Here is a 22703-nt window from a genome sequence, read left to right as displayed (position 1 = left end):
ATTTCTAGGACCTAAAAACTGTTAACTTGCAACTTATCAAATTCCCCTTTAAAAAGCTATTGTTTCTGGTATATTGCATTCCAGCGGATAGCAAACTAGAACAGGATGTTTATGTCTAACTTCTTAAGGAATATAACTTAGATTTTCTTTTTTTCAATATGATTTCAGGTCTTTTAAATTTATTGAACCTTAAGGCCCAGCATAGTCTATCTTGGTGTCACATGTGAACTTTAAAAGAATATACATTTTGCAGTTGTGTGAAATGCTCTGTATATCTCAGTCAGGACATGATGGTAGAGTGTTGTTCTCTACCATACAGAGCTTCTGTATCCATGATTAATTGTTGTGTAGCTGTTCTATCAATTGCTGAGATAGTATGTTAAAATCTCTAATTATAAAACTGAATTTCTCTATTTTTCATTTAGTTCTGTCAGCTTTTGTGTATTTGGAAGTCCTGCTATCAGACAGGCAATATAGTATATAAATCAGATTTGTAACATCAAAATAATATTCATCATAGATTCAAATGTTCCAAGAAATGATCATGATGATGAATATGCAACTCTGTGATGATATTGTGAATTACTGATTATATATGTAGAATGGAATGATCAAAGGTTAAGAATGTTTGCATTTGTTTGGTGTTTTTTGGTATTTAAAAAAATTTTTTTTAATTATTAAAAACAATCTACAAATAAACTCCTAGAACTAAAAGAAATATATAGTCATCATCATTATAAGTCAGTTACACATTATAACAAAGTTTTATGAATTGACCCTTTTATCCATGTCTTTCTTTATATGTGGTAATATAGCTATCTTCCCTAAATGTATTTTATCTTATGTTAATATATCCACTCTAGATATTTAATATTAATGTTTTCATTTTATATATTTTCCACCTTTTATAATTTCAAACTGTTTCTATATTTAAAGTACATTTCTTGTAGATATAACTGGGTTCTCATTCAGTCTGGTTATCTTTGAGTTTCATTTGGAGTATTTATTTCATTTATAGCCAAATAATTATTGATATGGTTGACTTTAGGCCTACCACTTTACAATTTGTTTACTATTTGTCCCATCTGTTTTCTTCTATCTCCTTTCCTGCCTCTTGGGTTTAACATTATTTTCTAGCATATAACTTAATTCCTCCATTTATATTTATAATGGATATTCCATAGGGATTACAATATCAGCTCTAATTTTATAGAGTCTCCTTAGAGTTATTGTATTTCATGTAAAATATAGTAATACTGGAATAATTCCATTTACCTTCCCTCATTCTCTGTACTTTTACTTTCATATATATTAAATCTATATGAGTTATAATCTTCCTAATACATATATAATAATTTCAGTTTTAAACTTCATATATTTTTAATAAACTAAAAAGAAGAAGTCTACATATTTATTCTCACATTTATAATTTCTGGTGTACTTTCTTTCCTATAGATTCAAGTTGCTATTAGGTGTCACTTGAAGGACTTCATTTAGAATTTCACGTGCAGTTATGCTGGCTATGAATATTTCTTCAGATATTATTATTTGAAGTTTTTATTTGTCTCCATTTCTGGAGGATAATTTCATTGGATATAGAATTCTGGGTTGCCCATTTCTTTTTCAACACTGTAAAGATTTTTTATTTTCACCACTTTAGATATTTTGTGCCATGGTATTCAGATCTCCATTTTTTCTGATGAGAGGTCAACTGTCATTCATATATTTGTTCCCCTGACTGTAATGTATGGCTTTCCTCTGGCTCTTTTCAAGATTTTCTCTTTATCTTTAGATTTCAGCTGGTTTATACAATGTGCCGAAGTATTTTCTTGGTTTTTACCTTATTTGGAGTTCACCAAAATTCTTAACTTTTTCATGAAATTAGGAAGTATTCCACATTATTTTTCAAAAAATGTTTCTGGCCCATTCTCTGTTATACTACTGGAACTCCAGTAAAATACATAATAGATTATTTGATAGTGGCTCATAGGTCACTAAGGCTGTTTTCATTTTTCTTCAATCTTTTCCTCTTCTTCAGATTGAAGTTTCTATTGATTTATTTTCACACTTACTCTTCTTCTATCTCCACATTACATTTTAGCCCATCCAGTGATCTCTGGTCATCAGAGGATATTTGTGGGGTGGCCGGAATAAAACTTATAAAAATAGGATTCTTAAGTTATTTCTCCCAGGTAGTAGAAGTGAAACCGTATGATGAGAAGATCAGAGACATCTTTGAAGAAGTAAATCTTGGTCCTAGGAACAAAATATCAGCGTAGTTACTACTGATTAGATTATGCTTCCATGTAGCTAATTAGATGAACAGAACATTTCTGTATGAGTAGAACTTTTCTGCACTCATGAAAGCATTTGGAAGGAACAGGAATATTCTAAATGTCAACAACGGTCACACTAAGGATGGCCTACTGATATCTAGCAAAGGACAATCTTGAATTTGATATGGGTATAGGTTTGACAAAAGGGAAGACGTTATCCACTAAAACTAATAAATAATAAAACTTTAGTATAAAAAAATCAATTCTACAAGCACAGAATGGTAATGATATACCTTCTAGTAGTACAAGTTAAAATACAATAAAGTATGTTAATGAAATTAAACATTAATACAATACTTTCTTCACATAGTACAGATAAATATATGTAACAATCTCATTATAAGGCTATATTTGGGATATTTTAATCAACTTAAGGAAATGCTGACAAACTACTCAGTACTGAATTAAAACATGGTAACCAAGAGTAGAAGTAAAGCATCTGGTTAAATTGTAGTTGATGTCATTAATCTATTAATCTAACTTCTTTATGAATTATAACTTGCTAATCTGCTTTCACAAAGAGTTACACATTTATCCCAGGAGAGATTTAGGGAGATGTGATAGTAATTGTCAAATATTTAAAGATTTCTCATGCAGAAGAGTTTCTTTTTCTGTATGTGCCAATAAGTGTATATTACAGGAAGAAAGATGTAGATTCAATATTAGGGAGAATTTTCTATTATAACTGTCAAGAAATTTAATGGCCTGCTTGGTAAAACAGGTAAAGACATTGTCCACAAAGGTTCAAGTAGAGGCTATGATGTTGTTTTATTGCTGAAGGGATTCTATTAATGGCCAGAGTTGAAAAATAATCCCCTAAGATTTCTTCTTAGGTTCTATAATCACGTGACCTATTAGTTCCATCTTACACTGCACCCTCCCTCCCTAGCCAAGAGAGGCTCCTTTCCCATGGATAAAGGTAAAGCCCTGAAATGTGCCCCTCCCCTGGGCCCCCCAGAGCCTAACTAGAAGCATGAACAGCTGGTTATATGGCTATAGTTAGTCCCTGTCTTTGCCATGCCAAGAGAACTCAGATCCAAATGTTTCAGACTATTCTTGTTTGTGTGACCCCAGAGAGCTCTTTTTTTCTTAGTGTTAATGTGTTTTGGTTCTCATGCCAGGCATGTTTGTACGCTTGAATGCAAGGTCAGGGCTGACCAATACTGATGGTCCTTACAGTTTGTAAAATGATAAAGATTTACTCAGGTGATAAATGGCAAAGGTACCACAAACAGACATGATAAAGCATCAACGTTACTAAGTGAAATGATGTACTTCCCTAGAGGTATTCAAACTTCATCTAGAAAGGTGTACCTACTTACCACAATCCCACCCCACACCCCCATAGAAAACCACTACCACCACAACAAACTGGAATATTCTGACCTTGTGCAGAAGGAACAATTAGAAGGGAAATAAAAGGAAGCTACATTATTTATTGTTCATTCTAGCTTTGTTTCTGCACTATTTATAAGTACCAGCTACTCTGTAACAGCCCCCTTTTATGTTATACCCATGTAAATCTAGTTTTTATCTCTTGGGACCCAATCCCTACAGCTGGATCCCACCCCACCCCTCAATCATATTCTGAGTGTATTAAGAGCCATTTGTAACTATGACCAAGTGACATGTTTCTATCTATCTTAGCCTCGATTTCCTTATCTGTAAAATGTTCATGATAATAGTATCCACCTCATATGACTTGTGCAGATGAATGAGTTTATACATGTGAGATGTGAGTCATCAATAAACTATAACTATTGTTATTGCCCTATGCTCCAGATCTAGACTTAGTGGAAGCTATCGTGACTTCATCTTTTGGTGCCATGTTCCAAATGATGCCCAAGATGGTGACCTCATCTCTTGGTGCCATGTCCCTAAGGATGCACAAGATCTCCATGATGTTATGGAGTCACGCTACCCAATACCATGCAAATTGTATTCCCTTCCTGCCTGCATTTTTTCAGTAGTCTTGTTTGCTTCTATGTTCATCAAAGGCTTTTTTGTCTTGATCTAAGGTACTTCCTGTCAGTAGTACCTTTATATTCTGCACATCCACATTGCCCAAAAAGCCATGAGGACCATAATCCATTGGCTCTGATCCTAGCAAGCCACTTGCTCCACCCTTGGAGCCTTAGGTTTCTTAATTTCAGTTTCCACCTTGATATTTATATTTGCGTAAATATAAATATTTATATTTTCAGGTATATTGCTTGGTTGTGACCAAATCTAGATTTAACTTCCCATTTTTCCATCTCAAATATATAACAATTCTCATGGTACTAATCAGAGCCCTCAATATTTGCAACCAGTGGACTTCCATGGGCTCTTAGTCCAGTTGCTCATTTTCTCTTCTGCCAGCACATAAGCAATGACATCTGTAAGACATTCTTCAGAGATGACGAACATTCTCTTAAAAGAGGAACTGAAACTTGTTTTTTGTTTAAAAAAAAAACAAGAACAAAAACTCCTGTTTTCCCACTGTAGTTATCCACAGAACTGAAAAGGGGCCCACATTAATCACTGGGAGGAATAGTAAAGGAAAGAGTTGTTGGGGCAGCATTCTATTCTAAAGCCAGTTGGAAGAAAGAAACTTCCCCCAAAAGACCACTACAAAAAGGAAAGCAAGCTAAATCCTGGAAGATCTAAGGGAGAAAAGCAAAGCAAATGTGATTAATTGATCCAAGACAGAAAAATAACTACATGGGCTTGAAAGGCAGAAGTCTAAAGTTATCCTCTACATCTATCTCAAGATTTCTACCCTACAGAATGTCTTCAATTAAGATAATAATCCCTTAAAATTCACATCCTATATGAGATCTGCTCTGTGCTGGATTTCACCCTTCTTCCTCCATTTCAGACAACTAACATGACAATATCATGGTACTAAGTGATACAGGTTATTGGAATAGTCATGATTTGTTAACAAGGTCTATAGATTCCTAGGTAGGCTTTTGCAACTCTTACTCTGAACCACCACAGAGGTATAGTTTATTTTAGCCAACACTATCTCACCTCTCAACCCCTGAATAATTGTATTTGTAATTTAACAGGGCTCTCTCTCTTCAGCAAATTCTCTGACGTTGGGATATGACTGAAGGCTTTCAGAGAAGCCATACTTCAAGCACTTTTAAGGTAGGGAACCATACAATAAAGAAATTGCTTCATCCCCCAACACCTCTCACAGCAACTGGATGAGCAAATAGCTGAAAGTAAGATTTTCACTCTCATTTTTTTAGGACTACCCAAACAGATGTTATCCTTTCCCATTTTTCTTGACTTGCCATTCCTCCCACCTACATCCCCTGCAGTTAAGTATTATCACTTCATGCATGCAACAAAATCTTATAATAATTTCAAGGAATTCTCAGATACAAACTATACAGTTGGGTTCAAAAGTTTAACTCTTCAAAAGTCCCTTGCACTCACTCAGTCTTCACACCAGACTTCTGGTCTCTAGATTCTCCTCTAAGCCTGTTTCTGATTTGCCAACATCAGGTCATGGGTAGCATGCACATATATGATCCTGGCTGGAGTACTGATTGAGAAAGTTGCAACCACATTTAAAGGAGCACAAAGAGCAAGATCAGACTTCCGGAGAAGATGGCGGCTTAGTAAGACGCGCGGGTCTTAGTTCCTCCTCCAGAAAAGCAACTAAAGAAACAGAAACAATACGAAACAGCTCCCGGAGTCACGACAGAGACCAAAAAGACAGCGTACCCCATTCTGGAACAGCTGAACGGGCAGGGAGAATCTGCTGCGGTGAGATACCCGAGGGGCGCACGTTTTCCCAGCCGGGGCGGCTGGCGACTGGGGTCGCCTCCACGCACGTGGCTCCCCGGTCTGACTGGGAACGTTGGATAGCGGGGCCCTCCCATCACGCTTGGCGTTTCGGGCCAGCTGGGCAATTAGGACCGGCACTCTCCCAAGCCTCGGCGGCCAGCGACCCCCGCCTCCACGCGCGGTTTCCCGGGCCAACTGCCGTGCAGACAGACGAGCGCCACGAGTGCCACCTACTGGGCAGGAAAAGAAAAACAGAGCCCAGAGATTTCACAGAAAAAGCTTTCAACCAGCTGGGTCCCACACCCAGGGAAATCTGATCAAATGCCCAGACACCAGCAGAAAATAATGGATGATGCTCGGAAAATTGAAGATATGGCCCAGTCAAAGGAACAAACCAATAGTTCAAATGAGATACAGGAGCTGAGACAACTAATGCTGAATATACGAACAGAAATGGAAAAACTCTTCAAAAACCAAATCAATAAATTGAGGGAGGACATGAAGAAGACATGGGCTGAACAAAAAGAAGAAACAGAAAATCTGAAAAAACAAATCACAGAACTTATGGGAGTGAAGGACAAAGAAGAAAAAATGGAAAAAAACAATGGATACCTACAATGGTAGATCTAAAGAGACAGAAGCTACAATTAGTGAACTGGAGGATGGAACATCTGAATTCCAAAAAGAAACAGAAACTATAGGGAAAAGAATGGAAAAACTTGAGCAGGGGATCAGGGAACTGAATGACAATATGAAGCGCACAAATATACGTGTTGTGGGTGTCCCAGAAGGAGAAGAGAAGGGAAAAGGAGGAGAAAAACTAATGGAAGAAATTATCACTGAAAATTTCCCAACTCTTATGAAAGACCTAAATTTGCAGATCCAAGAAGTGCAGCGCACCCCAAAGAGAATAGACCCAAATAGGCGTTCTCCAAGACACTTACTAGTTAGAATGTCAGAGGTCAAAGAGAAAGAGAGGATCTTGAAAGCAGCAAGAGAAAAACAATCTGTCACATACAAGGGAAACCCAATAAGACTATGTGTAGATTTCTCAGCAGAAACCATGGAAGCTAGAAGACAGTGGGATGATATATTTAAATTACTAAAAGAGAAAAACTGCCAACCAAGACTCCTATATCCAGCAAAATTGTCCTTCAAAAATGAAGGAGAAATTAAAACATTTATAGACAAAAAGTCACTGAGAGAATTTGTGACCAAGAGACCAGCTCTGCAAGAAATACTAAAGGGAGCACTAGAGTCAGATACGAAAAGACAGAAGAGAGAGGTATGGAGTAAAGTGTAGAAAGAAGGAAAATCAGATATGATATATATAATACAAAAGCCAAAATGGTAGAGGAAAATATTATCCAAACAGTAATAATACTAAAAGTTAATGGACTGAATTTCCCAATCAAAAGACATAGAATGGCAGAATGGATTACGACCCAGCAATACCACTGCTAGGTATCTACTCAAGGGACTTAAGGGCAAAGACACAGACGGACATTTGCACACCAGTGTTTATAGCAGCATTATCTACAATTGCAAAGAGATGGAAACAGCCAAAATGTTCATCAACAGACGAGTGGCTAAACAAACTGTGGCGTATACCTACGATGGAATATTATGCAGCTTTAAGACAGACTAAACTTATGAAGCATGTAATAACATGGATGGACCTAGAGAACATTATGCTGAGTGAGTCTAGCCCAAAACTAAAGGACAAATACTGTAAGGTCCCACTGATGTGAACCGACATTCGAGAATCAGCTTGGAATATATCATTGGTAACAGAGACCAGCAGGAGTTAGAAACAGGGTAAGATAATGGGTAATTGGAGCTGAAGGGATACAGACTGTGCAACAGGACTAGAAACAAAAACTCAAAAATGGACAGCACAATAATACCTAAGTGTAATGTAATTAGGTTGGAACACTGAATGAAGCTGCACCTGAAATATGGTTTTTTGTTTGTTTGTTTGTGTGTTTGTATCTTTTGTTTTTGTTTTTTTCTTTTTCCTTTTTATATATATATATTATTAGTATTATTATTTTAATTCTCTTCTCTATATTAATATTCTATATCTTTTTCTGCTGTTTTGCTAGTTCTTTTCCTAAATCGATGCAAATGTACTAAGAAATGATGATCATACATCTATGTGATGATACTAAGAATTACTGAGTGCATGTGTAGAATGGAATGATTTCTAAATGTTGTGTTAATTTCTTTTCTTTTTTTTGATTAATAAAAAAATTTAAAAAAAGAGCAAGATCAGAGTCAGAGCAGAAGTTAGTATCAGGTAAGTCAATCCACATGAAGCCCGAGAAAGGAAAAAAAAGGTCCAAGCAAAGGAACTGAAAATCAAGTCAAAAAGATAATTTTATATTATTAGCAAGGGAAAGTAGAAACAAGGACCAAGAAGAGCCCCTAAGAATTAATGTGCAGTACCATCATCCTTTGAGCTGTGTTTAATCCTATCCCACTGAGCCAATTCATGTGCACAGTCTAAATCGGTGGTTCTTAATCTTAGCTGCATATCAAAGTTACCTGAGAAGTTTTAAAATTCCTGATGCCCACATCACATCCTGGTCCAATTTAATCAGAATTTCTAGGGCTGAGTCCCAGGTATTTTTAAAAGCCTCTCAGGCAATTTCGTTGTACATCTATGGTTGATAACACTGGTTTAAATAACTGCAAATTAACAAGGGATCAAATGTCATGTAAGGGTAAATGAGCAAGTGATCAACTGTCCTGTAACCGCTTCTGAATTTAGTTTTTTTCTCTTTTTATCTCCCTAGAGAAGATTCCTTGTAATTTTCCTCTTTGGGATCCTGATCCTCTCAACTTTGGCTTCAGGCTGTACCCACTATTTAGAAAGCCCCCCACTATAAGTAATATTCATTCTGGGGCCGCGGTGGCTCAGCGGGCAAAGTGCTTGCCTGCCATGCCAGAGGACCTCGGTTCGATTCCCGGCCCCAGCCCATGTAAAAAACAAACAAACAAACAAAATACAATAAAACAAGAAAATGTTTAAAAGATGTTTCCTTTCCTTCCTTCTATCCTTCCTTCCTTCTCTCTGTCTTTAAAAAAAAAAAAAAAAAAAAAAAAAAAAAAAATATTCATTCTGATCCTCTAATTAATTTTTCTACTAATTCTAGATACTCAGCTCCTTACTTGTTTCTCTGACTGAACCAGACTTTCTCCTTCTGTACTACCCTAGAAATTCCCTCCCTATTTCTTTTCTCCTCATTGCCTCAGCTATGATTCTGTAACTGAGATATCCTCATGGAACTCTACTAGGTCAACTCTATACATTATCCCTGGACTTTCTTCATCATATTTCCCACCTTTTAAATGAAACGTGTTTTTAATTATTCACAACTTCATCTGTCCCCTTCCTCACCAAAACCAACAAGCTTTCTGCCATATCCCAGAACCCCTTTGCCTTGCTCAGCCCCTACCCTCATCTTTCTAGATACTGACATTTATCACCTTACCCTTAGAAGTCCACTTTCCAATATGGTTACTTTAAAAAACCATAAGATATCCAAATTTTCCTCTTGTTGTCCTCTCCATACATAACATTTTAAGGAAGAGGGCTATTTTTTGTGTGTGTACACAGCCTCATCTATTTTTACATGTCCTGTAGTATTTAGAACAGAGGTATACAGTCAGGAAGGAATATGTAATTATTTCATGAGCTCATTCTATTCATCATGAATTTCTTTATGTTGATGAAATGCTGAATGAATCTGGAAAGTTTTCTCACATTTTTTACATTTGTAGGGTTTTTCTCCTGTATGAGTTTTCTGGTGTTGAATAAGAGATGAACTCTGACTGAAGGCTTTGTCACAGGTATTGCACTTATATGGTTTCTCTCCAGTATGAGTTCGCAGATGCTTTGTAAGGGATGAGCTCTGGCTGAAGGCTTTCTTGCATTCTTTACATTTGTAAGGTTTCTCTCCAGTATGAATTCTCTGATGTCTTACAAGAGCTGAGCGATCACTGAAAGACTTCCCACATTCATTACATTTGTAAGGTTTCTCCCCAGTATGGGTTCCTTCATGTTGAATAAGTGCTGAACAGAAACTGAAAGCTTTTCCACACTCACTGCATTCATACGTTTTTTCCCCTGTATGAGTTCTATGATGCTGAATAAGGCCTGACCGGTCACTAAAAGCTTTCCCACAGTTTTTACATCTATAGGGTTTTTCTCCAGTATGAACCCTCCGATGTTTAATAAGGGATGAAGTATCATTGAAAGCTTTCCCACAATTCTTGCATTTGTAGGGTTTCTCTCCAGTGTGTATTCTGTGATGTTGAATAAAGTATGTGCTTTGATTGAATGCCTTTCCACATTCACTGCACTCATAAGGCTTTTCACCAGTATGAATTATTTGATGTTGAATAAGGGCGGAACGGTGACTGAAAGCTTTCCCACATTCATTACACTCATAGGGTTTCTCTCCAGTGTGAATTCTCTGATGTTGAATAAGTGATGAGCTCCGGCTAAAGGCCTTTCCACATTCATTACATATATAGGGCTTCTCTCCAGTATGAATTCTCTGGTGCACAATAAAGGCTGAGTAATAACTGAAGGACTTTCCACATTCATTGCACATCCAAGGCTTTTTCGCTGGGTAAACTTCCTGTTTACTTGGGTTTGAACTTTTCCCAATTTCATGACAATCCTCCGTGAAGTTTTTCTTGTCTTCAATAATAACTTGTCTTAAATCTTTCTTCTGATTTCCTTCCTGCCTTTCGTATGTGCCTTTGCATTCCCAGGTTCCTACCAACGTGGTATCCCAGGAATCATCTTCTGTAAGCCTCTCCATTATCAGCTCCCTTTCAGAGGATATTTCTTCATAAACTTCCTGCTTTGGAAGAGCCCCTTTGGTTCCAGATACAGATTCAGAATCTGAAATAAATATAAAGTACTCATGTTTCTGTTCTCTGAGCTGAGAGAGAGAAAACTGCTGAGATGGGAAGTGGATAAAGAAAATTTAAATGATGCCTTTTTAAAGTATGTATTTTTGCTCTTGGAAAGAGCCCTGGGGTAAATAGCAAATGGAGTTTAGGGAATATCAGAAATGAGAGAATGACTAATATAAGACACAAGAAAAGGTCCAAGAATGAGGATGCTCTACATAAAATAATGGGAAACTGAACAGACTAACAAGGGAAGAGGATAAGTACCAGAATGAGAATAAACATTACCATAAAAGAACTGAGGGAAGAAGAAAAAAAAAAGAACTGAGTAGGAGGGAAAAGGTTGGGAGTGGCAAGAAATAACTCGGGGGTGTTTACCAGCTTCCTCCAAAACTAGGCAAAATAACTTCATAAATAATTTTATTATATTTTTCCATTATAAAATGGAATATATAATTTTATTTTAAAAGTTATAAATAATTTTATTACATTTTTCCATTATAATAAAGGTTTTTCTCCATTATAAAAATAATAGTTTCAAAAAAGTACTAGACAAAAAACACTCATGATACCACTTTGAGAGAAACACTTTTGACTTCTTTTAGTTTCTTCTAGTCTTTTTTTAAATGCATAAACTTTCTGTTTAAAATAGTTGTCATAATGCTTTAGATATGACAACTTCTCCCTTCCTTCCTTTTCTGTCATACTTAAATTTCCTAAAGAGGTTTTGTACACTGGTTTCCGTTTTCTCATCACATACCTGCTCCTGTAGGCATTGCTTTCTGGCTTCTCTCCCCACCGCTCAGCTGGGTTTGCTCTCATTGAGTTACTAACCATTTATATGACCTAAACCCTGTGGATCCTTTTCAGTCTCTGTTTAGCTTAGCCTGCCACTAATGACAGTGCTTTCCTCTTGACAACATTCTCTGTTGACTTCTATGATCCTATGTTCTCCAGGTTTTTATCCTTATTGCTATTTATTTGGAACTCTTTCTACTATTTCTTCAATGTTGATGTTTCTTAGTATTCAGTCTTAGGCCCCCCTCTTTTATTCCTGCCCCCCCCCAATACATTCTCTCCTTTGAAAACCTCATCCATTCTATGGCTTTAATTATCTTTTAATAATTAAATTAGGTAACAATGATCCCAAATCCATATCTTAATTTTCTCACTCCCACACCCATACCAGTATATTAACTATTAAGTTCATATAACCCATTGGAAATATCAAACTCAATATATTTATACCTTAGCTCATCTTCTTCCTCAATGTGTATCTTCTCTAGGTTTTATCATGAAGTATACCACAATCATCATTTGTCTTAATAAAGAAACATTAATATAAGACATTTACATGAATGTCACCACCAAAAAGTGAACTTTCTAAGGGTAGGAATCACACCTTTTTTTGTTTATTGATATTTCTCAGGGCCTATCATAATGCGGGTAAAGAGAAAGTACACATTACTTATATGTTGTTTGAAAGAAAAGTGGTCAATTAACCCCTAAGATATAATTCTAAATGTGAATGGACCTAACTAAAGAATTTCAGAATACATTAAGCAAAAATGGATGGAACTAACAGGATAAACAGACAAATCAACATTTATAGTTGGAGAATTTAATACTCATCTCTCAGTTATTGAAAGCCAGTAGAAAGGAAATCAGTAAGGACAGAGAAAAGCAGAACAACACTATCAACCAATTTGACTTAACTGACATTTATAAGTTCACATGAAACATTTACCATGACTATATTATGGGCTTCAAAACAAATTCTCAGAAATTTAAAAGAACTAAAATATAAAGTATGTCCTCAGACTGCAACAGAATCAATTGATCTACAAAATCCAAAACAGAAAGTTACTGAAAATGTGGAAATCTGTAATTAACCCATGGGCCAAAGAGGAAGTCACAAGTGAAATTGGAAATTATCTTGAACCTAAGAAAAGGAGAGCAAATTAAACACAAAGTAGGTAAAAAGAAGGAAATAATAAAGATAGGAGTACCAATCAGTGACACTGAAAACACAAACCCACAGAGAATATCACTGTAACCACAAGCTAGTTCTTCGAAAAGATCAATACAATTGTTAACCCTCTAGCAAGACCGTCAAAGAAAAAGAGGGAGAAAATACTAACAACCCATTATCAGGAAAGAAAGGTGGGGAATCACTACCAATGCTCACTCAAGAAGAAATTGATACTTGAATGTATCAAGTAAGGGACTTGGATTCAAAGTTAAAAGTCTTCCACCAAAGCAAACTCCAGAACCAGATGGCTTCACCCTTGTGGTAGTTAGATTCAGTTGTCAACTTGGCCAGGTGAGCATACCTAGTTTTGTTGCTGCGGACATGAGCCAATGGTACGTGAACCTCATCTGTTGCTGATTTACATCTGCAGTCAGCTAAGAGATATGCCTGCTGTAATTAATGATATTTGATTTAATTAGCTGGTGCTTAAATGAGAGAGCTCAACGTAGCACAGCCTAAGCAGCTCAGCATTCCTCATCTCAGCACTCGCAGCTCAGTCCAGGCCTTTGGAGATGCAGAAAGAAGTCACCCCGGGGAAGGTTGCTGGAACCCAGAGGCCTGGAGAGAAGGCCAGCAGAGACCATCCTGTGCCTTCCCATGTAAGAAAGAGCCTCAGTGGAAAGTTACCTGCCTTTCCTCTGAAGAACCAACAAAATAAATCCCCTTTTATTAAAAGTCAATCTGTTTCTGGTGTGTTGTATTCTGGCAGCTAGCAAACTAGAACAACCGTATTGAGTTTTTGATGTTATATCTAATAAAACTCTGCCTGACAGGGCCACAAATATTTTCCCCAAAGTTTTCTTCAAGAGGTTTTTATATAGTTTTAGGTTTTATACTTAGACCTGCAATCCACTTTGAGATGCTTACTTCGAAATATGAGTTGAGATTCGTTTTCTTGCATATGGATGTCCACTTTGTTCTAGCACCATTTGCTGAAAAAACTGTCCTTTCTCTACTGAATTGCTTTTGCACCTGTGTCAGAAATTACGTGTAGATCTATTTCTGAACTCCCTATTCTGTTCCATTATTCTAGATCTACCCTTTTATTGGCACTACTCTGTCTTGATTATTACAGTGTTTTTAAGTTTTGAAATCAATACTATAGAGCTGTCCTTTTTTCAGTTTACACATGATGAATTTTCACTAACCAAAAGAGAAGTCAAATTCTGAGCTCAAAGTGAACAGAGGTCCCCTAAGTGATCAAGACCCTAAATCCTAAGATACTATTAGTCATTTAGAAAGCTTATGTTCCATAAAGTAATTTACATTACAAAATAAGGCTTTCTTACCCCAAAACACTAGGTTCCCACAATTCTCCACCTTCATATCCACGTCCATATATCTGTGGGCATAATTCAGTGACTCCACCTCCACATGGGTGAAGTCAATTTCTTCGTCCTTCACTGTGACCAATTCCTGGAAGAACAAGCACATTCTTATAGGACTTGTCAATACCTTAGAGATGGGAACAATGTAGAACAGAAAATGTTTTTTTAATCTGAATGATAATTCTTTATTTCAATGGAATATTCCAAAACATGCTAAGTATTAGTCTGCATTATAGAGAATAATAATGATAACTAACACCTATCATATATACTTTATATGTGCTAAGTCCAATAAGGTAAATACTATTATTTACCTTATTTACAGATAAAAGGGTCCAATGTGGGATTTGGACCCAGGCTATGTAACTCCAAAACTGTATTCTATTTCTTACATATTTTACTAAAAAAAATCTAATATAAATGAACTTTCAAATGATAACCAAATGTTAATTGCTTTTATTATATAGTAGGTGGGATGATGTAAGGCTTAGATATGTAATTTATACTGATTCCAGGAATAATCTGAAAGTTTATAGAAATGTGGGTTCACATCCTGGATGTCTGTAGACAATCATGCTGTTGTAAAAAGTGTCTTACTTCTTTGTACTTAGGCCATGACTTCTAGATTTACTTAGTTATCTTTTAGTAATTAAAGTTCTTCTAGATGTGTGAATGTGCTGGTTTTATATAGAAAATAATCAGTTGTTCTAAGGAAGGAGCCTTACTATGTTATGTTGACAGTCATGTGAGCACACTTTGTTGAGCATAATTGGAGAATACTGTGAGGGAAAGTCAGTTAACAGAACAGTGGCTAGACATACATACCTGAATTCTGATTAGGATTCACCCATTTGATGATTTTGAGCAAGTTACTGTGGCCTCAGTTGTTTCATCTGTGAAACAGGTATTTCCCTCCTAACTTTCAGGATTATTTAAAGTAAACGAAGTAATGTTCAAAAAGTAGCTTTAAATATTGGCATTCCCGGGGAGCGCCCGCCAGAGCGTCCGCGCAGGGCGCGGCCATTGGTGACGCACGCTGGGGAACAAGGCGCCCACGTTTCCACCATTGGCAAGGCCTCACACCCTGCGCTCCAAGTTCGGGGCTGGAGGCGCTGCCCCGCTTCCTCCCTCCCGGAGGCGGGCCCGGCCCCGCCCCCGCATCGCCCGGCCGCCCCGCCCACCTCCTGCCTTTGCCTCCCTGGGCGCAGCGCACTCCCTGCCGGCCGCAGCCTGACACGCCGCGCGGCCCCCAGTCTCCCGCGGCCGCCTCCCCAGGCATGGCACAGGGCCTCGCCGCACCATGGCAGCAGCACGGCACAGCACCCTCGACTTCATGGTCGGCGCCAAAGCTAATGGTGAGACCATTCTAAAAGGCCTCCACTCCATTTTCCAGGAGCAGGGGATGACGGAGTCAGTGTATACCCGGCAGGACGACGGCTATTTGGCAACCTACACGAACAAAAACGGCAGCTTTGCCAATTTGAGAATTTACCCACATGGATTGGTGTTGGTGTTGAATAAAGTAGAAGAAAGAATGAAAGAATTGAGTCAGGACAGTACTGGGAGGGTGAAGCGATTACCACCCATTGTTCGAGGAGGTGCCGTTGACAGATACTGGCCCACTGCTGATGGGCGCCTGGTTGAGTATGACATAGATGAAGTAGTGTATGATGAAGACTCACCTTATCAGAACATTAAAATTCTACACTCAAAGCAATTTGGAAATATTCTCATCCTCAGTGGGGATGTTAATTTGGCAGAGAGTGATTTGGCATATACCCGGGCCATCATGGGCAGTGGGAAAGAAGATTACACTGGCAAAGATGTCCCGATCCTGGGTGGCGGAGATGGGGGCATATTATGTGAAATAGTCAAACTGAAACCAAAGATGGTCACTATGGTAGAGATTGACCAAATGGTGACTGATGGGTGTAAAAAATACATGCGGAAAACCTGTGGTGACGTCTTAGACAATCTTAAAGGAGAATGCTATCAGGTTCTGATAGAAGACTGTATTCCAGTACTGAAGAAGTACGCCAAAGAAGGGAGAAAGTTTGATTATGTAATTAATGATTTGCCAGTGTTCAATCTCCACATCTCCGGAAGAAGATTCCACATGGGAGTTTCTCAGACTGATTCTTGACCTTTCAATGAAAGTATTGAAACAGGATGGGAAATATTTCACACAGGGGAATTGTGTCAATTTGACGGAAGCCCTGTCGCTCTATGAAGAACAGCTCGGGCTCCTGTATTGTCCCGTGGAATTCTCGAAGGAGATCGTCTGTGTTCCTTCTTACTTGGAGTTGTGGGTATTTTACACTGTTTGGAAGAAAACTAAACCTTGAAGATTAATATCACCTAATCATGTGTTCTGCAAATAGCCATCCTGACCTTTATAAGCTGTATGTGACACCGAAATGAGTCAGGCAATTGATTGTGAATTCCTTTAAAGTTTATTTTTTAATTATTATTAATTTAAAAAAAGCAAATGGAAAATGTATATTTTGATGAGCTAGGGTGTTATTTTTTGAAAGTCAACTAAAGGATGTTGAGGCAGCCCAGTGAAGGCTGCTGAATGCACTGAACCCCTAGAATGTGATTTTTGTTACTTTTCATTTCTGTGCAGGCTTTTCTGTTTTGGTTTTGGTAGATCTTCAGTTTGGACATTAGGAAGAATAAATATCATTGTTTTGTTTCTGAGGGAAGTTCTTGATAGTGTTTCTTGTCAAAAAACTGACTTAAGACATTAAAATTTGGTGCTTATAAGAGAGTTAAAAAAATGAATAGCATCACTTCCATTAAAATTGCAAAACAGAAAAAAATATATATATATTGGCATTCCCTAGGGCGACATTCTTCTTTTCCCCATCTACTCTTGGATACTTAATCTATTATTTAGCCCATCTTTTTAAAACCCTCTTTGGATTTACTACTCCTTCCAGCTATGCCCTGCTTTTCTCCGTTTCTTTAGAGTAAAACTCTTCACAATAATTGTCCGTGTTTCTGGTCCAATTTCTCCCCTCCCATTTTCTTCAGAACCCATTCTAATCAGGTTTTCACTCCTACCTTTATATAAAATTGTGCTTGCCAGTCACCAGTGAACTTCATATTTTGAAATCCAATGATCCATTCTCAGGCCTCCTCTTACTTGACTTAACAGGAGCATTTAAAACAACTGATCACTCCCTTCTCCTTGAAACACTTTCTTCAGTTGGTTATCAGGATGCCACATCTTTGGCGTTTTCTCCCTACCTCACTGACCACATCTTCTTAGTCTCCTTCACTGGTTCCTCTTCATCTCCCTGACCTCTAAATGTTGGACAGCTTCAGGGCTCAGTAACGAGAGCTCATCTCTTTTCTATCTATACTCATTTCCTTAGTGATCATAGCTAGCTTTATAGTTAAAAATACTGACCAACATAGTTAACAGCCCTGAATTATATATTTGAATATGGCTTAAAGGGGAAAATTTAGGCTGTATATTATGTAACTACAAAAAAATTAAAAACAATAAACTATAGGACTATATAACACACTGAACCCTAATGTACATCATGGGCTACAGTTAATAGTGCAATAATATTCTTTCATCAGTTTTAACAAAGGGATTATTAGCAAGGTGTAATTGGAGGTAAAACCCTACATTTTCTCTCTGAGTTTTCTGTTAACTTACAACTACTCTAATAAAAAAAAATTAAAGAAAACAAAATTAAAAAAAAAATCCATACTAATTACTTCCAAATTTAAGTCTTTGGCCTGAGCTCTCCCCAGAGTTTCAGAACTGTGTAATATAACTGCCTACTCCAAGTGGAATTCTCCACTTGGAAGTCTCTCAAGTATTTCAGTCTTAAGTTTACATCTGATCTCCTGGTATCCAACCTGTATCTTGTTGCCTGTATCTGCTCCTTCTACAGACTTCCTAGCTCCATGAATGGCAGCACATTTTTTTTTGGATCAAGCTAAAAAAGTAGAGTTATTGATTCTTGATTCCTCCTCCTGTCATAGCCCATATGCAGTTCATCAACATAAAAAATTATTCCGAATTTGACCACATCTCATCACCTCCACCACTATCACCCCAATCAAAGCCACCACCATCTCTCGCGCAGATTACTGCAAGTGTTTCCCACGTTTTCTCCCTATTTCTGTCCCTGCCCCACCCCTTCTGTCTATTCTCAAGACAACAGCCTAAGCAAGCAGGACATGAATCAGACTATATCAATCTCCTGATGAAAATCCTGTTGTCTCTCCATCTCAAAGTTACAACAGTGGCCACACAAGACCTCAAATAAACTGGCTCCCTAATTACCTTTAGAGCTCATCTCCTAGTCCTATCCTCCTTGCTCCCTCTGCTCCATAATCAGACTCACTGTGATTTCAGCGTTTTTGGTTTTCCCTGCCTGGAATTCTTTTCCCTTAAATATATGCAGCGCTTACTCCCTTGTCTCCTTCAGGGCTTTCCTAAAATGTCATCATATCAGTCAGGTCTTCCTGTTCAAGCTATGAAAAATTACATGTTACCCTTTCTTCTTTCATTTGCCACCATCTGCTGTACTCCATGTGACCAGGCACGTATGTCTGCATTATTTCCTCCTGTTCCCCCAGCACTAGAGTGGTACTTGGCATATGGTTGGTCCTCTTTAAATAATCATTGAATGGATGAATGAATAAATGGTGAGCACAGTGTCAAGTTACTACTACCAAGAAATCCATAAATGGATGCTATTATTATTTTATAAGGAGTCTGTCCAAGATAGAAGACTTATTTTACCAAACTACTCGGGGACATCACTTTGTTCCTTAAGTGCTGCTGCTTGATTCTCCCCCTAATTAGCTGTGTGACTGTGAGCAAATTATTAGAAAGAAAACCTGCTAAACCCATCTTTAAAAGAAATGTAGGATCAGAAATATGGGTATCTCCTTTATAAAACAATCCAAAAAATCAGTTTTTATTTAATGAATTTCTTCACTAAACTTAACACATTTTAAACTAATCTTAATCAGAATACTCTTATTTCATACTGTAGTTTTGTACATCTTAAAAACTTTTTGACATCTAAAGAGTTAAAAATATGTATCAAGAAAAGCACAAGACCCTTATGCTTGAGTTAATTTCAAAGCTTGTGACTCACTGTTTGGCTAGTTATAAAAGTCATTAAATAATATCTAGTGTAAAAATTCAAGGAGGTTTAAAACTGTTATCTGTTACTATATATGACTCTGCAATAAGGCTGGCTTTTATTGAAGTTGCACTATATTAGAAAACTATACAGAGTTTCTTGAGAATATGGCAGGAGGAGAGTAAGTTCATGATTCGTTTCCAGCTGCACCATAGCATTCTTTCTTCCTTTAAATAAAGTGATTTCTAATAGTTTTTCCTGAAATTAAAAAAAGGCATGATATTTTGTTGATTTTACTTTCTATATTATCTTCTATGAGCCTCAGTTTTCTTATGTGTAAATAACTAAGATTATCATAAGGATGAGAGATTAAATAAGCAAAGGACATGGCATATAGTATGTGCCCAGTAAATGAAAGCTGTTATTCAAAGGATAAAGATTGCTATCCTGAGGATGAAAGATACTCAGTAATATAATTTTCAGTCAATATCACTCTTATAACAAGACTTCAAGGAAAAATAATTTTGGTTCGGCTCTAAAATGAAAAACAAGATGAAAGAAACAAGGACACATTGAACACCAAGAAAGATTTCAGAGGAGGGAAATTAAACTCAAACCTGGAATTCAACAGGAAGGAGCCCAACAGTAGGTTCCATTTCTTCTGTGCTCTGGATTAGAGAAGAATCCACAGTAGTCACGACTGAAGGGAATAGAAAAAAGCCACAAAGGAGTTATCTTCCAACTTCCAAATTCACTAGATATTACCTGTCACAGGCCAGCTGAATTTTATATGCAAAGCCTACTCAACTCAGAAAACTCAGGCAGGGGTAGAGTGGGGCAATAAACTTAAAGTGCTTTGAACAAAACATTAAATTTACAGACCCACAACAGTCAATTTCTGGAACAATCCATTGGGGGTGGAAAAGTGTTGCCTACCCTTTATCATGCAAAAAAAAGCACTATGGAATATTCTCCCATCCATGGCTTCAGAGGGGGTGCAGTTCAGTGCAGTAGTGCTGAAGGGGGGAAATGAGAATGAAGAACATGCCACCAGAGCCTAAGTGACTTCCAGACAGGGAACTCACTGAGGGTTTCTTTACTCTGGGGCCTTCTTCTTTTAATGTGCCTTCTTTTGTCTATCAGCAGGGGCACCTAATCCTTTCATTTTATCAAGGTAGTTCTCCCACTTCTCCCCACTCTGAACTACATATTTATTTCCATAATTCTTACCTTCCTTCTCAATACCCATAGTCAGATAATCCATGATCCGCTTCTCTTCCTTGTCCTGTTATTGCTGTTACTTCGGCAGTGTCCACTGTTTCATATGAAATGAACATGGACTTTTCAGCAGTACACAATCTGCTTTTGTGCGTAAATCATCCCACTCTACTCTGAAGCGCAGGTGAGAGATTTTGAAGTCAGGCGTCTCTTCCTCTAGAACTGATTTCTGCTCCCTGGGGCGTCTCCCTCCATGCCCACTCCTAGTAGGCGTCTTCCTATGCAGTTAAGTCCTAGGGCCTCAGAAGTCATTTTGCTTTGTTTGGGGCCTCTATCATCAGGCTAAACTAATGTTCACAGCAGGAAGCTCATCCTCTGGGGTACCAAGATCAGTCACTTCTTGCCACACCGGGCAAAAAAACAGGAGGGGGCAGGTCAGTGAACTGTCACACATCTGGTTCAAGAGAGGTGTAGAAACCCCCGACACCCTAAAACACAAAAGTAACCATGAGGTGGCCAGTCATTATGATTATATACGTAGAACAACGGCCGGTTGGGACCCTTGTTCAGCAGACTCCTCACCCACTCTTTATTCTAAGGCCCTGAAAACTATTAGCCGGAATTCCCTCGCACGTTCAGAATCCAACTCCTGGCTCTGAGCCTCAAACCCAAAAGCTCAAATGGGGTAAAGCACACGAGGGGAACAGGTAAGAAGGGGACCTCACTTTTTTTTCTTTCTACCCCCAAAATTATGAACCTTAAGGTTCTAGTGTAGTGACAAGGTTTACGGCCAAAACCAAGCGAGTGGGTGGGCAGCGCGACGTCCAGCTGCGACCCGCGCTCCGCCCATCTCAGGACCCGAAACCCGCGGCTCTGGGGCCTCCCACTCCCAGAATCCTCCGGTCCGCGGAGCCTCCTTTTCCGCTCCCGGACTCCGCTTCCCAGAGGCCTCAGCGGCAGCGCGGCGTGCCAGACGCCCCTTCGATCAAGCTAAACGCCGAGAATCCAGCTGGGGACCGAGCTAAAGAGCCCCGAGGAGGATGTAGGACGCCGGGGGTGGGGCGGGGACACCGGCAAGGCCCAGCCCAGTCCCCGAGGAGACTGGAACCTGAAACGCCGGCTCGGGCTGCGGCAGGAGGGATTAGAGCGGCGCACGCGCGGGCAGTGGGGCCCACGCATCCCGGCCCGGCCCACCTTACCCCCGACTCCGCCACGCCCCCCAGGGCTGGATCCCCGCTGGACAGCGCTCTGCGAGGCGTTAAGAAGAGCCCACAGAGTCACCTTCCGGCCGCAGCTGCAGAAAAACAAAAGGCTTGAGCAGGAGGCTTCGTGTGGAGCCGCCTCTGCGCACTTGGAGGGGCCGCGCCTCGTCGGGGGTCTCAGCAGAAGGACTCCCCCTCCCAGCGGGCTGGAGCACTTCCGGTGCCAGCCCCCGCGGAGCTCAGCAGAGAGGGGAGAAGACTGGGGACCTTCACCGTCAGCCTGGAAGTGTAGATAATACCCCGCCTGCCGGGCTTCCTTTCTCAATAAAATGTCATTAAAAAGCTCCAAGTGATTTGGGAAGGGAGTACCTGTGACACGAGAAGAAGCCCTTTCTTTGTAGTTCTCCATTCTTTCCTATAATAAAGGCCCAAATCTGTAAACTGTGCACTAGTGCTGATTTTGTTGATAGCATTTTGACTAATAAAGAATTAGGCAGGATTGAGAAGGCATTCTCCTGAATAAAGAGATACAAAAGAAGAAATGTGGTTAGGAATGAGTCCTTAAGGGAAAGTTAGATGTGAGAAAGAAGCAAGTAAGAACGTTGCTTTTGCAGTGGTGACGAGTGCAGACCTGGGTTTAGGGGCATTACCACCGAGAGCCAAAGCAGTAAACAGCCAGAAATACGATCCTTTGTCCATAAGCACTTGGGCTTTAGCTCGAGTTCTCCACAGAAATAGGTTGGAACTAAGCGGAT

General features: G+C 38.8%; 1 protein-coding gene and 1 pseudogene across 6 annotated transcripts; one reads left to right on the top strand and one right to left on the bottom strand.

Moving 5' to 3' along the window:
• Window positions 1-9293: 9293 nt before the first annotated feature.
• LOC143666983 (uncharacterized) lies at window positions 9294-22137 on the bottom strand. Of its 6 annotated transcripts, none has more exons than XM_077140643.1 (5): window positions 21504-22137; window positions 20759-21234; window positions 20146-20228; window positions 14370-14496; window positions 9294-11037 (listed from the first exon to the last, which is right to left on the bottom strand). In XM_077140643.1, exons 2-5 carry the CDS (start codon window positions 20790-20792, stop codon window positions 9827-9829), a joined length of 1455 nt encoding a protein of 484 aa, XP_076996758.1. In that variant the 5' UTR covers window positions 20793-21234; window positions 21504-22137; the 3' UTR covers window positions 9294-9826. The 6 variants fall into 6 exon arrangements, with proteins under 6 accessions (XP_076996758.1, XP_076996762.1, XP_076996763.1 ...); XM_077140647.1 differs by having other exon boundaries at window positions 20759-20919; XM_077140648.1 differs by having other exon boundaries at window positions 20759-20843.
• On the top strand, window positions 15633-17159 carry LOC143666985 (spermine synthase pseudogene; annotated as a pseudogene).
• Window positions 22138-22703: the final 566 nt, after the last annotated feature.

Source organism: Tamandua tetradactyla, chromosome 23, assembly GCF_023851605.1.
Source record: "Tamandua tetradactyla isolate mTamTet1 chromosome 23, mTamTet1.pri, whole genome shotgun sequence".
NCBI classification, from domain to species: domain Eukaryota; kingdom Metazoa; phylum Chordata; class Mammalia; order Pilosa; family Myrmecophagidae; genus Tamandua; species Tamandua tetradactyla.
The sequence above is the reverse complement of the archived record's forward strand: the minus strand, read 5'-3'. Positions and strand labels throughout refer to the sequence as shown.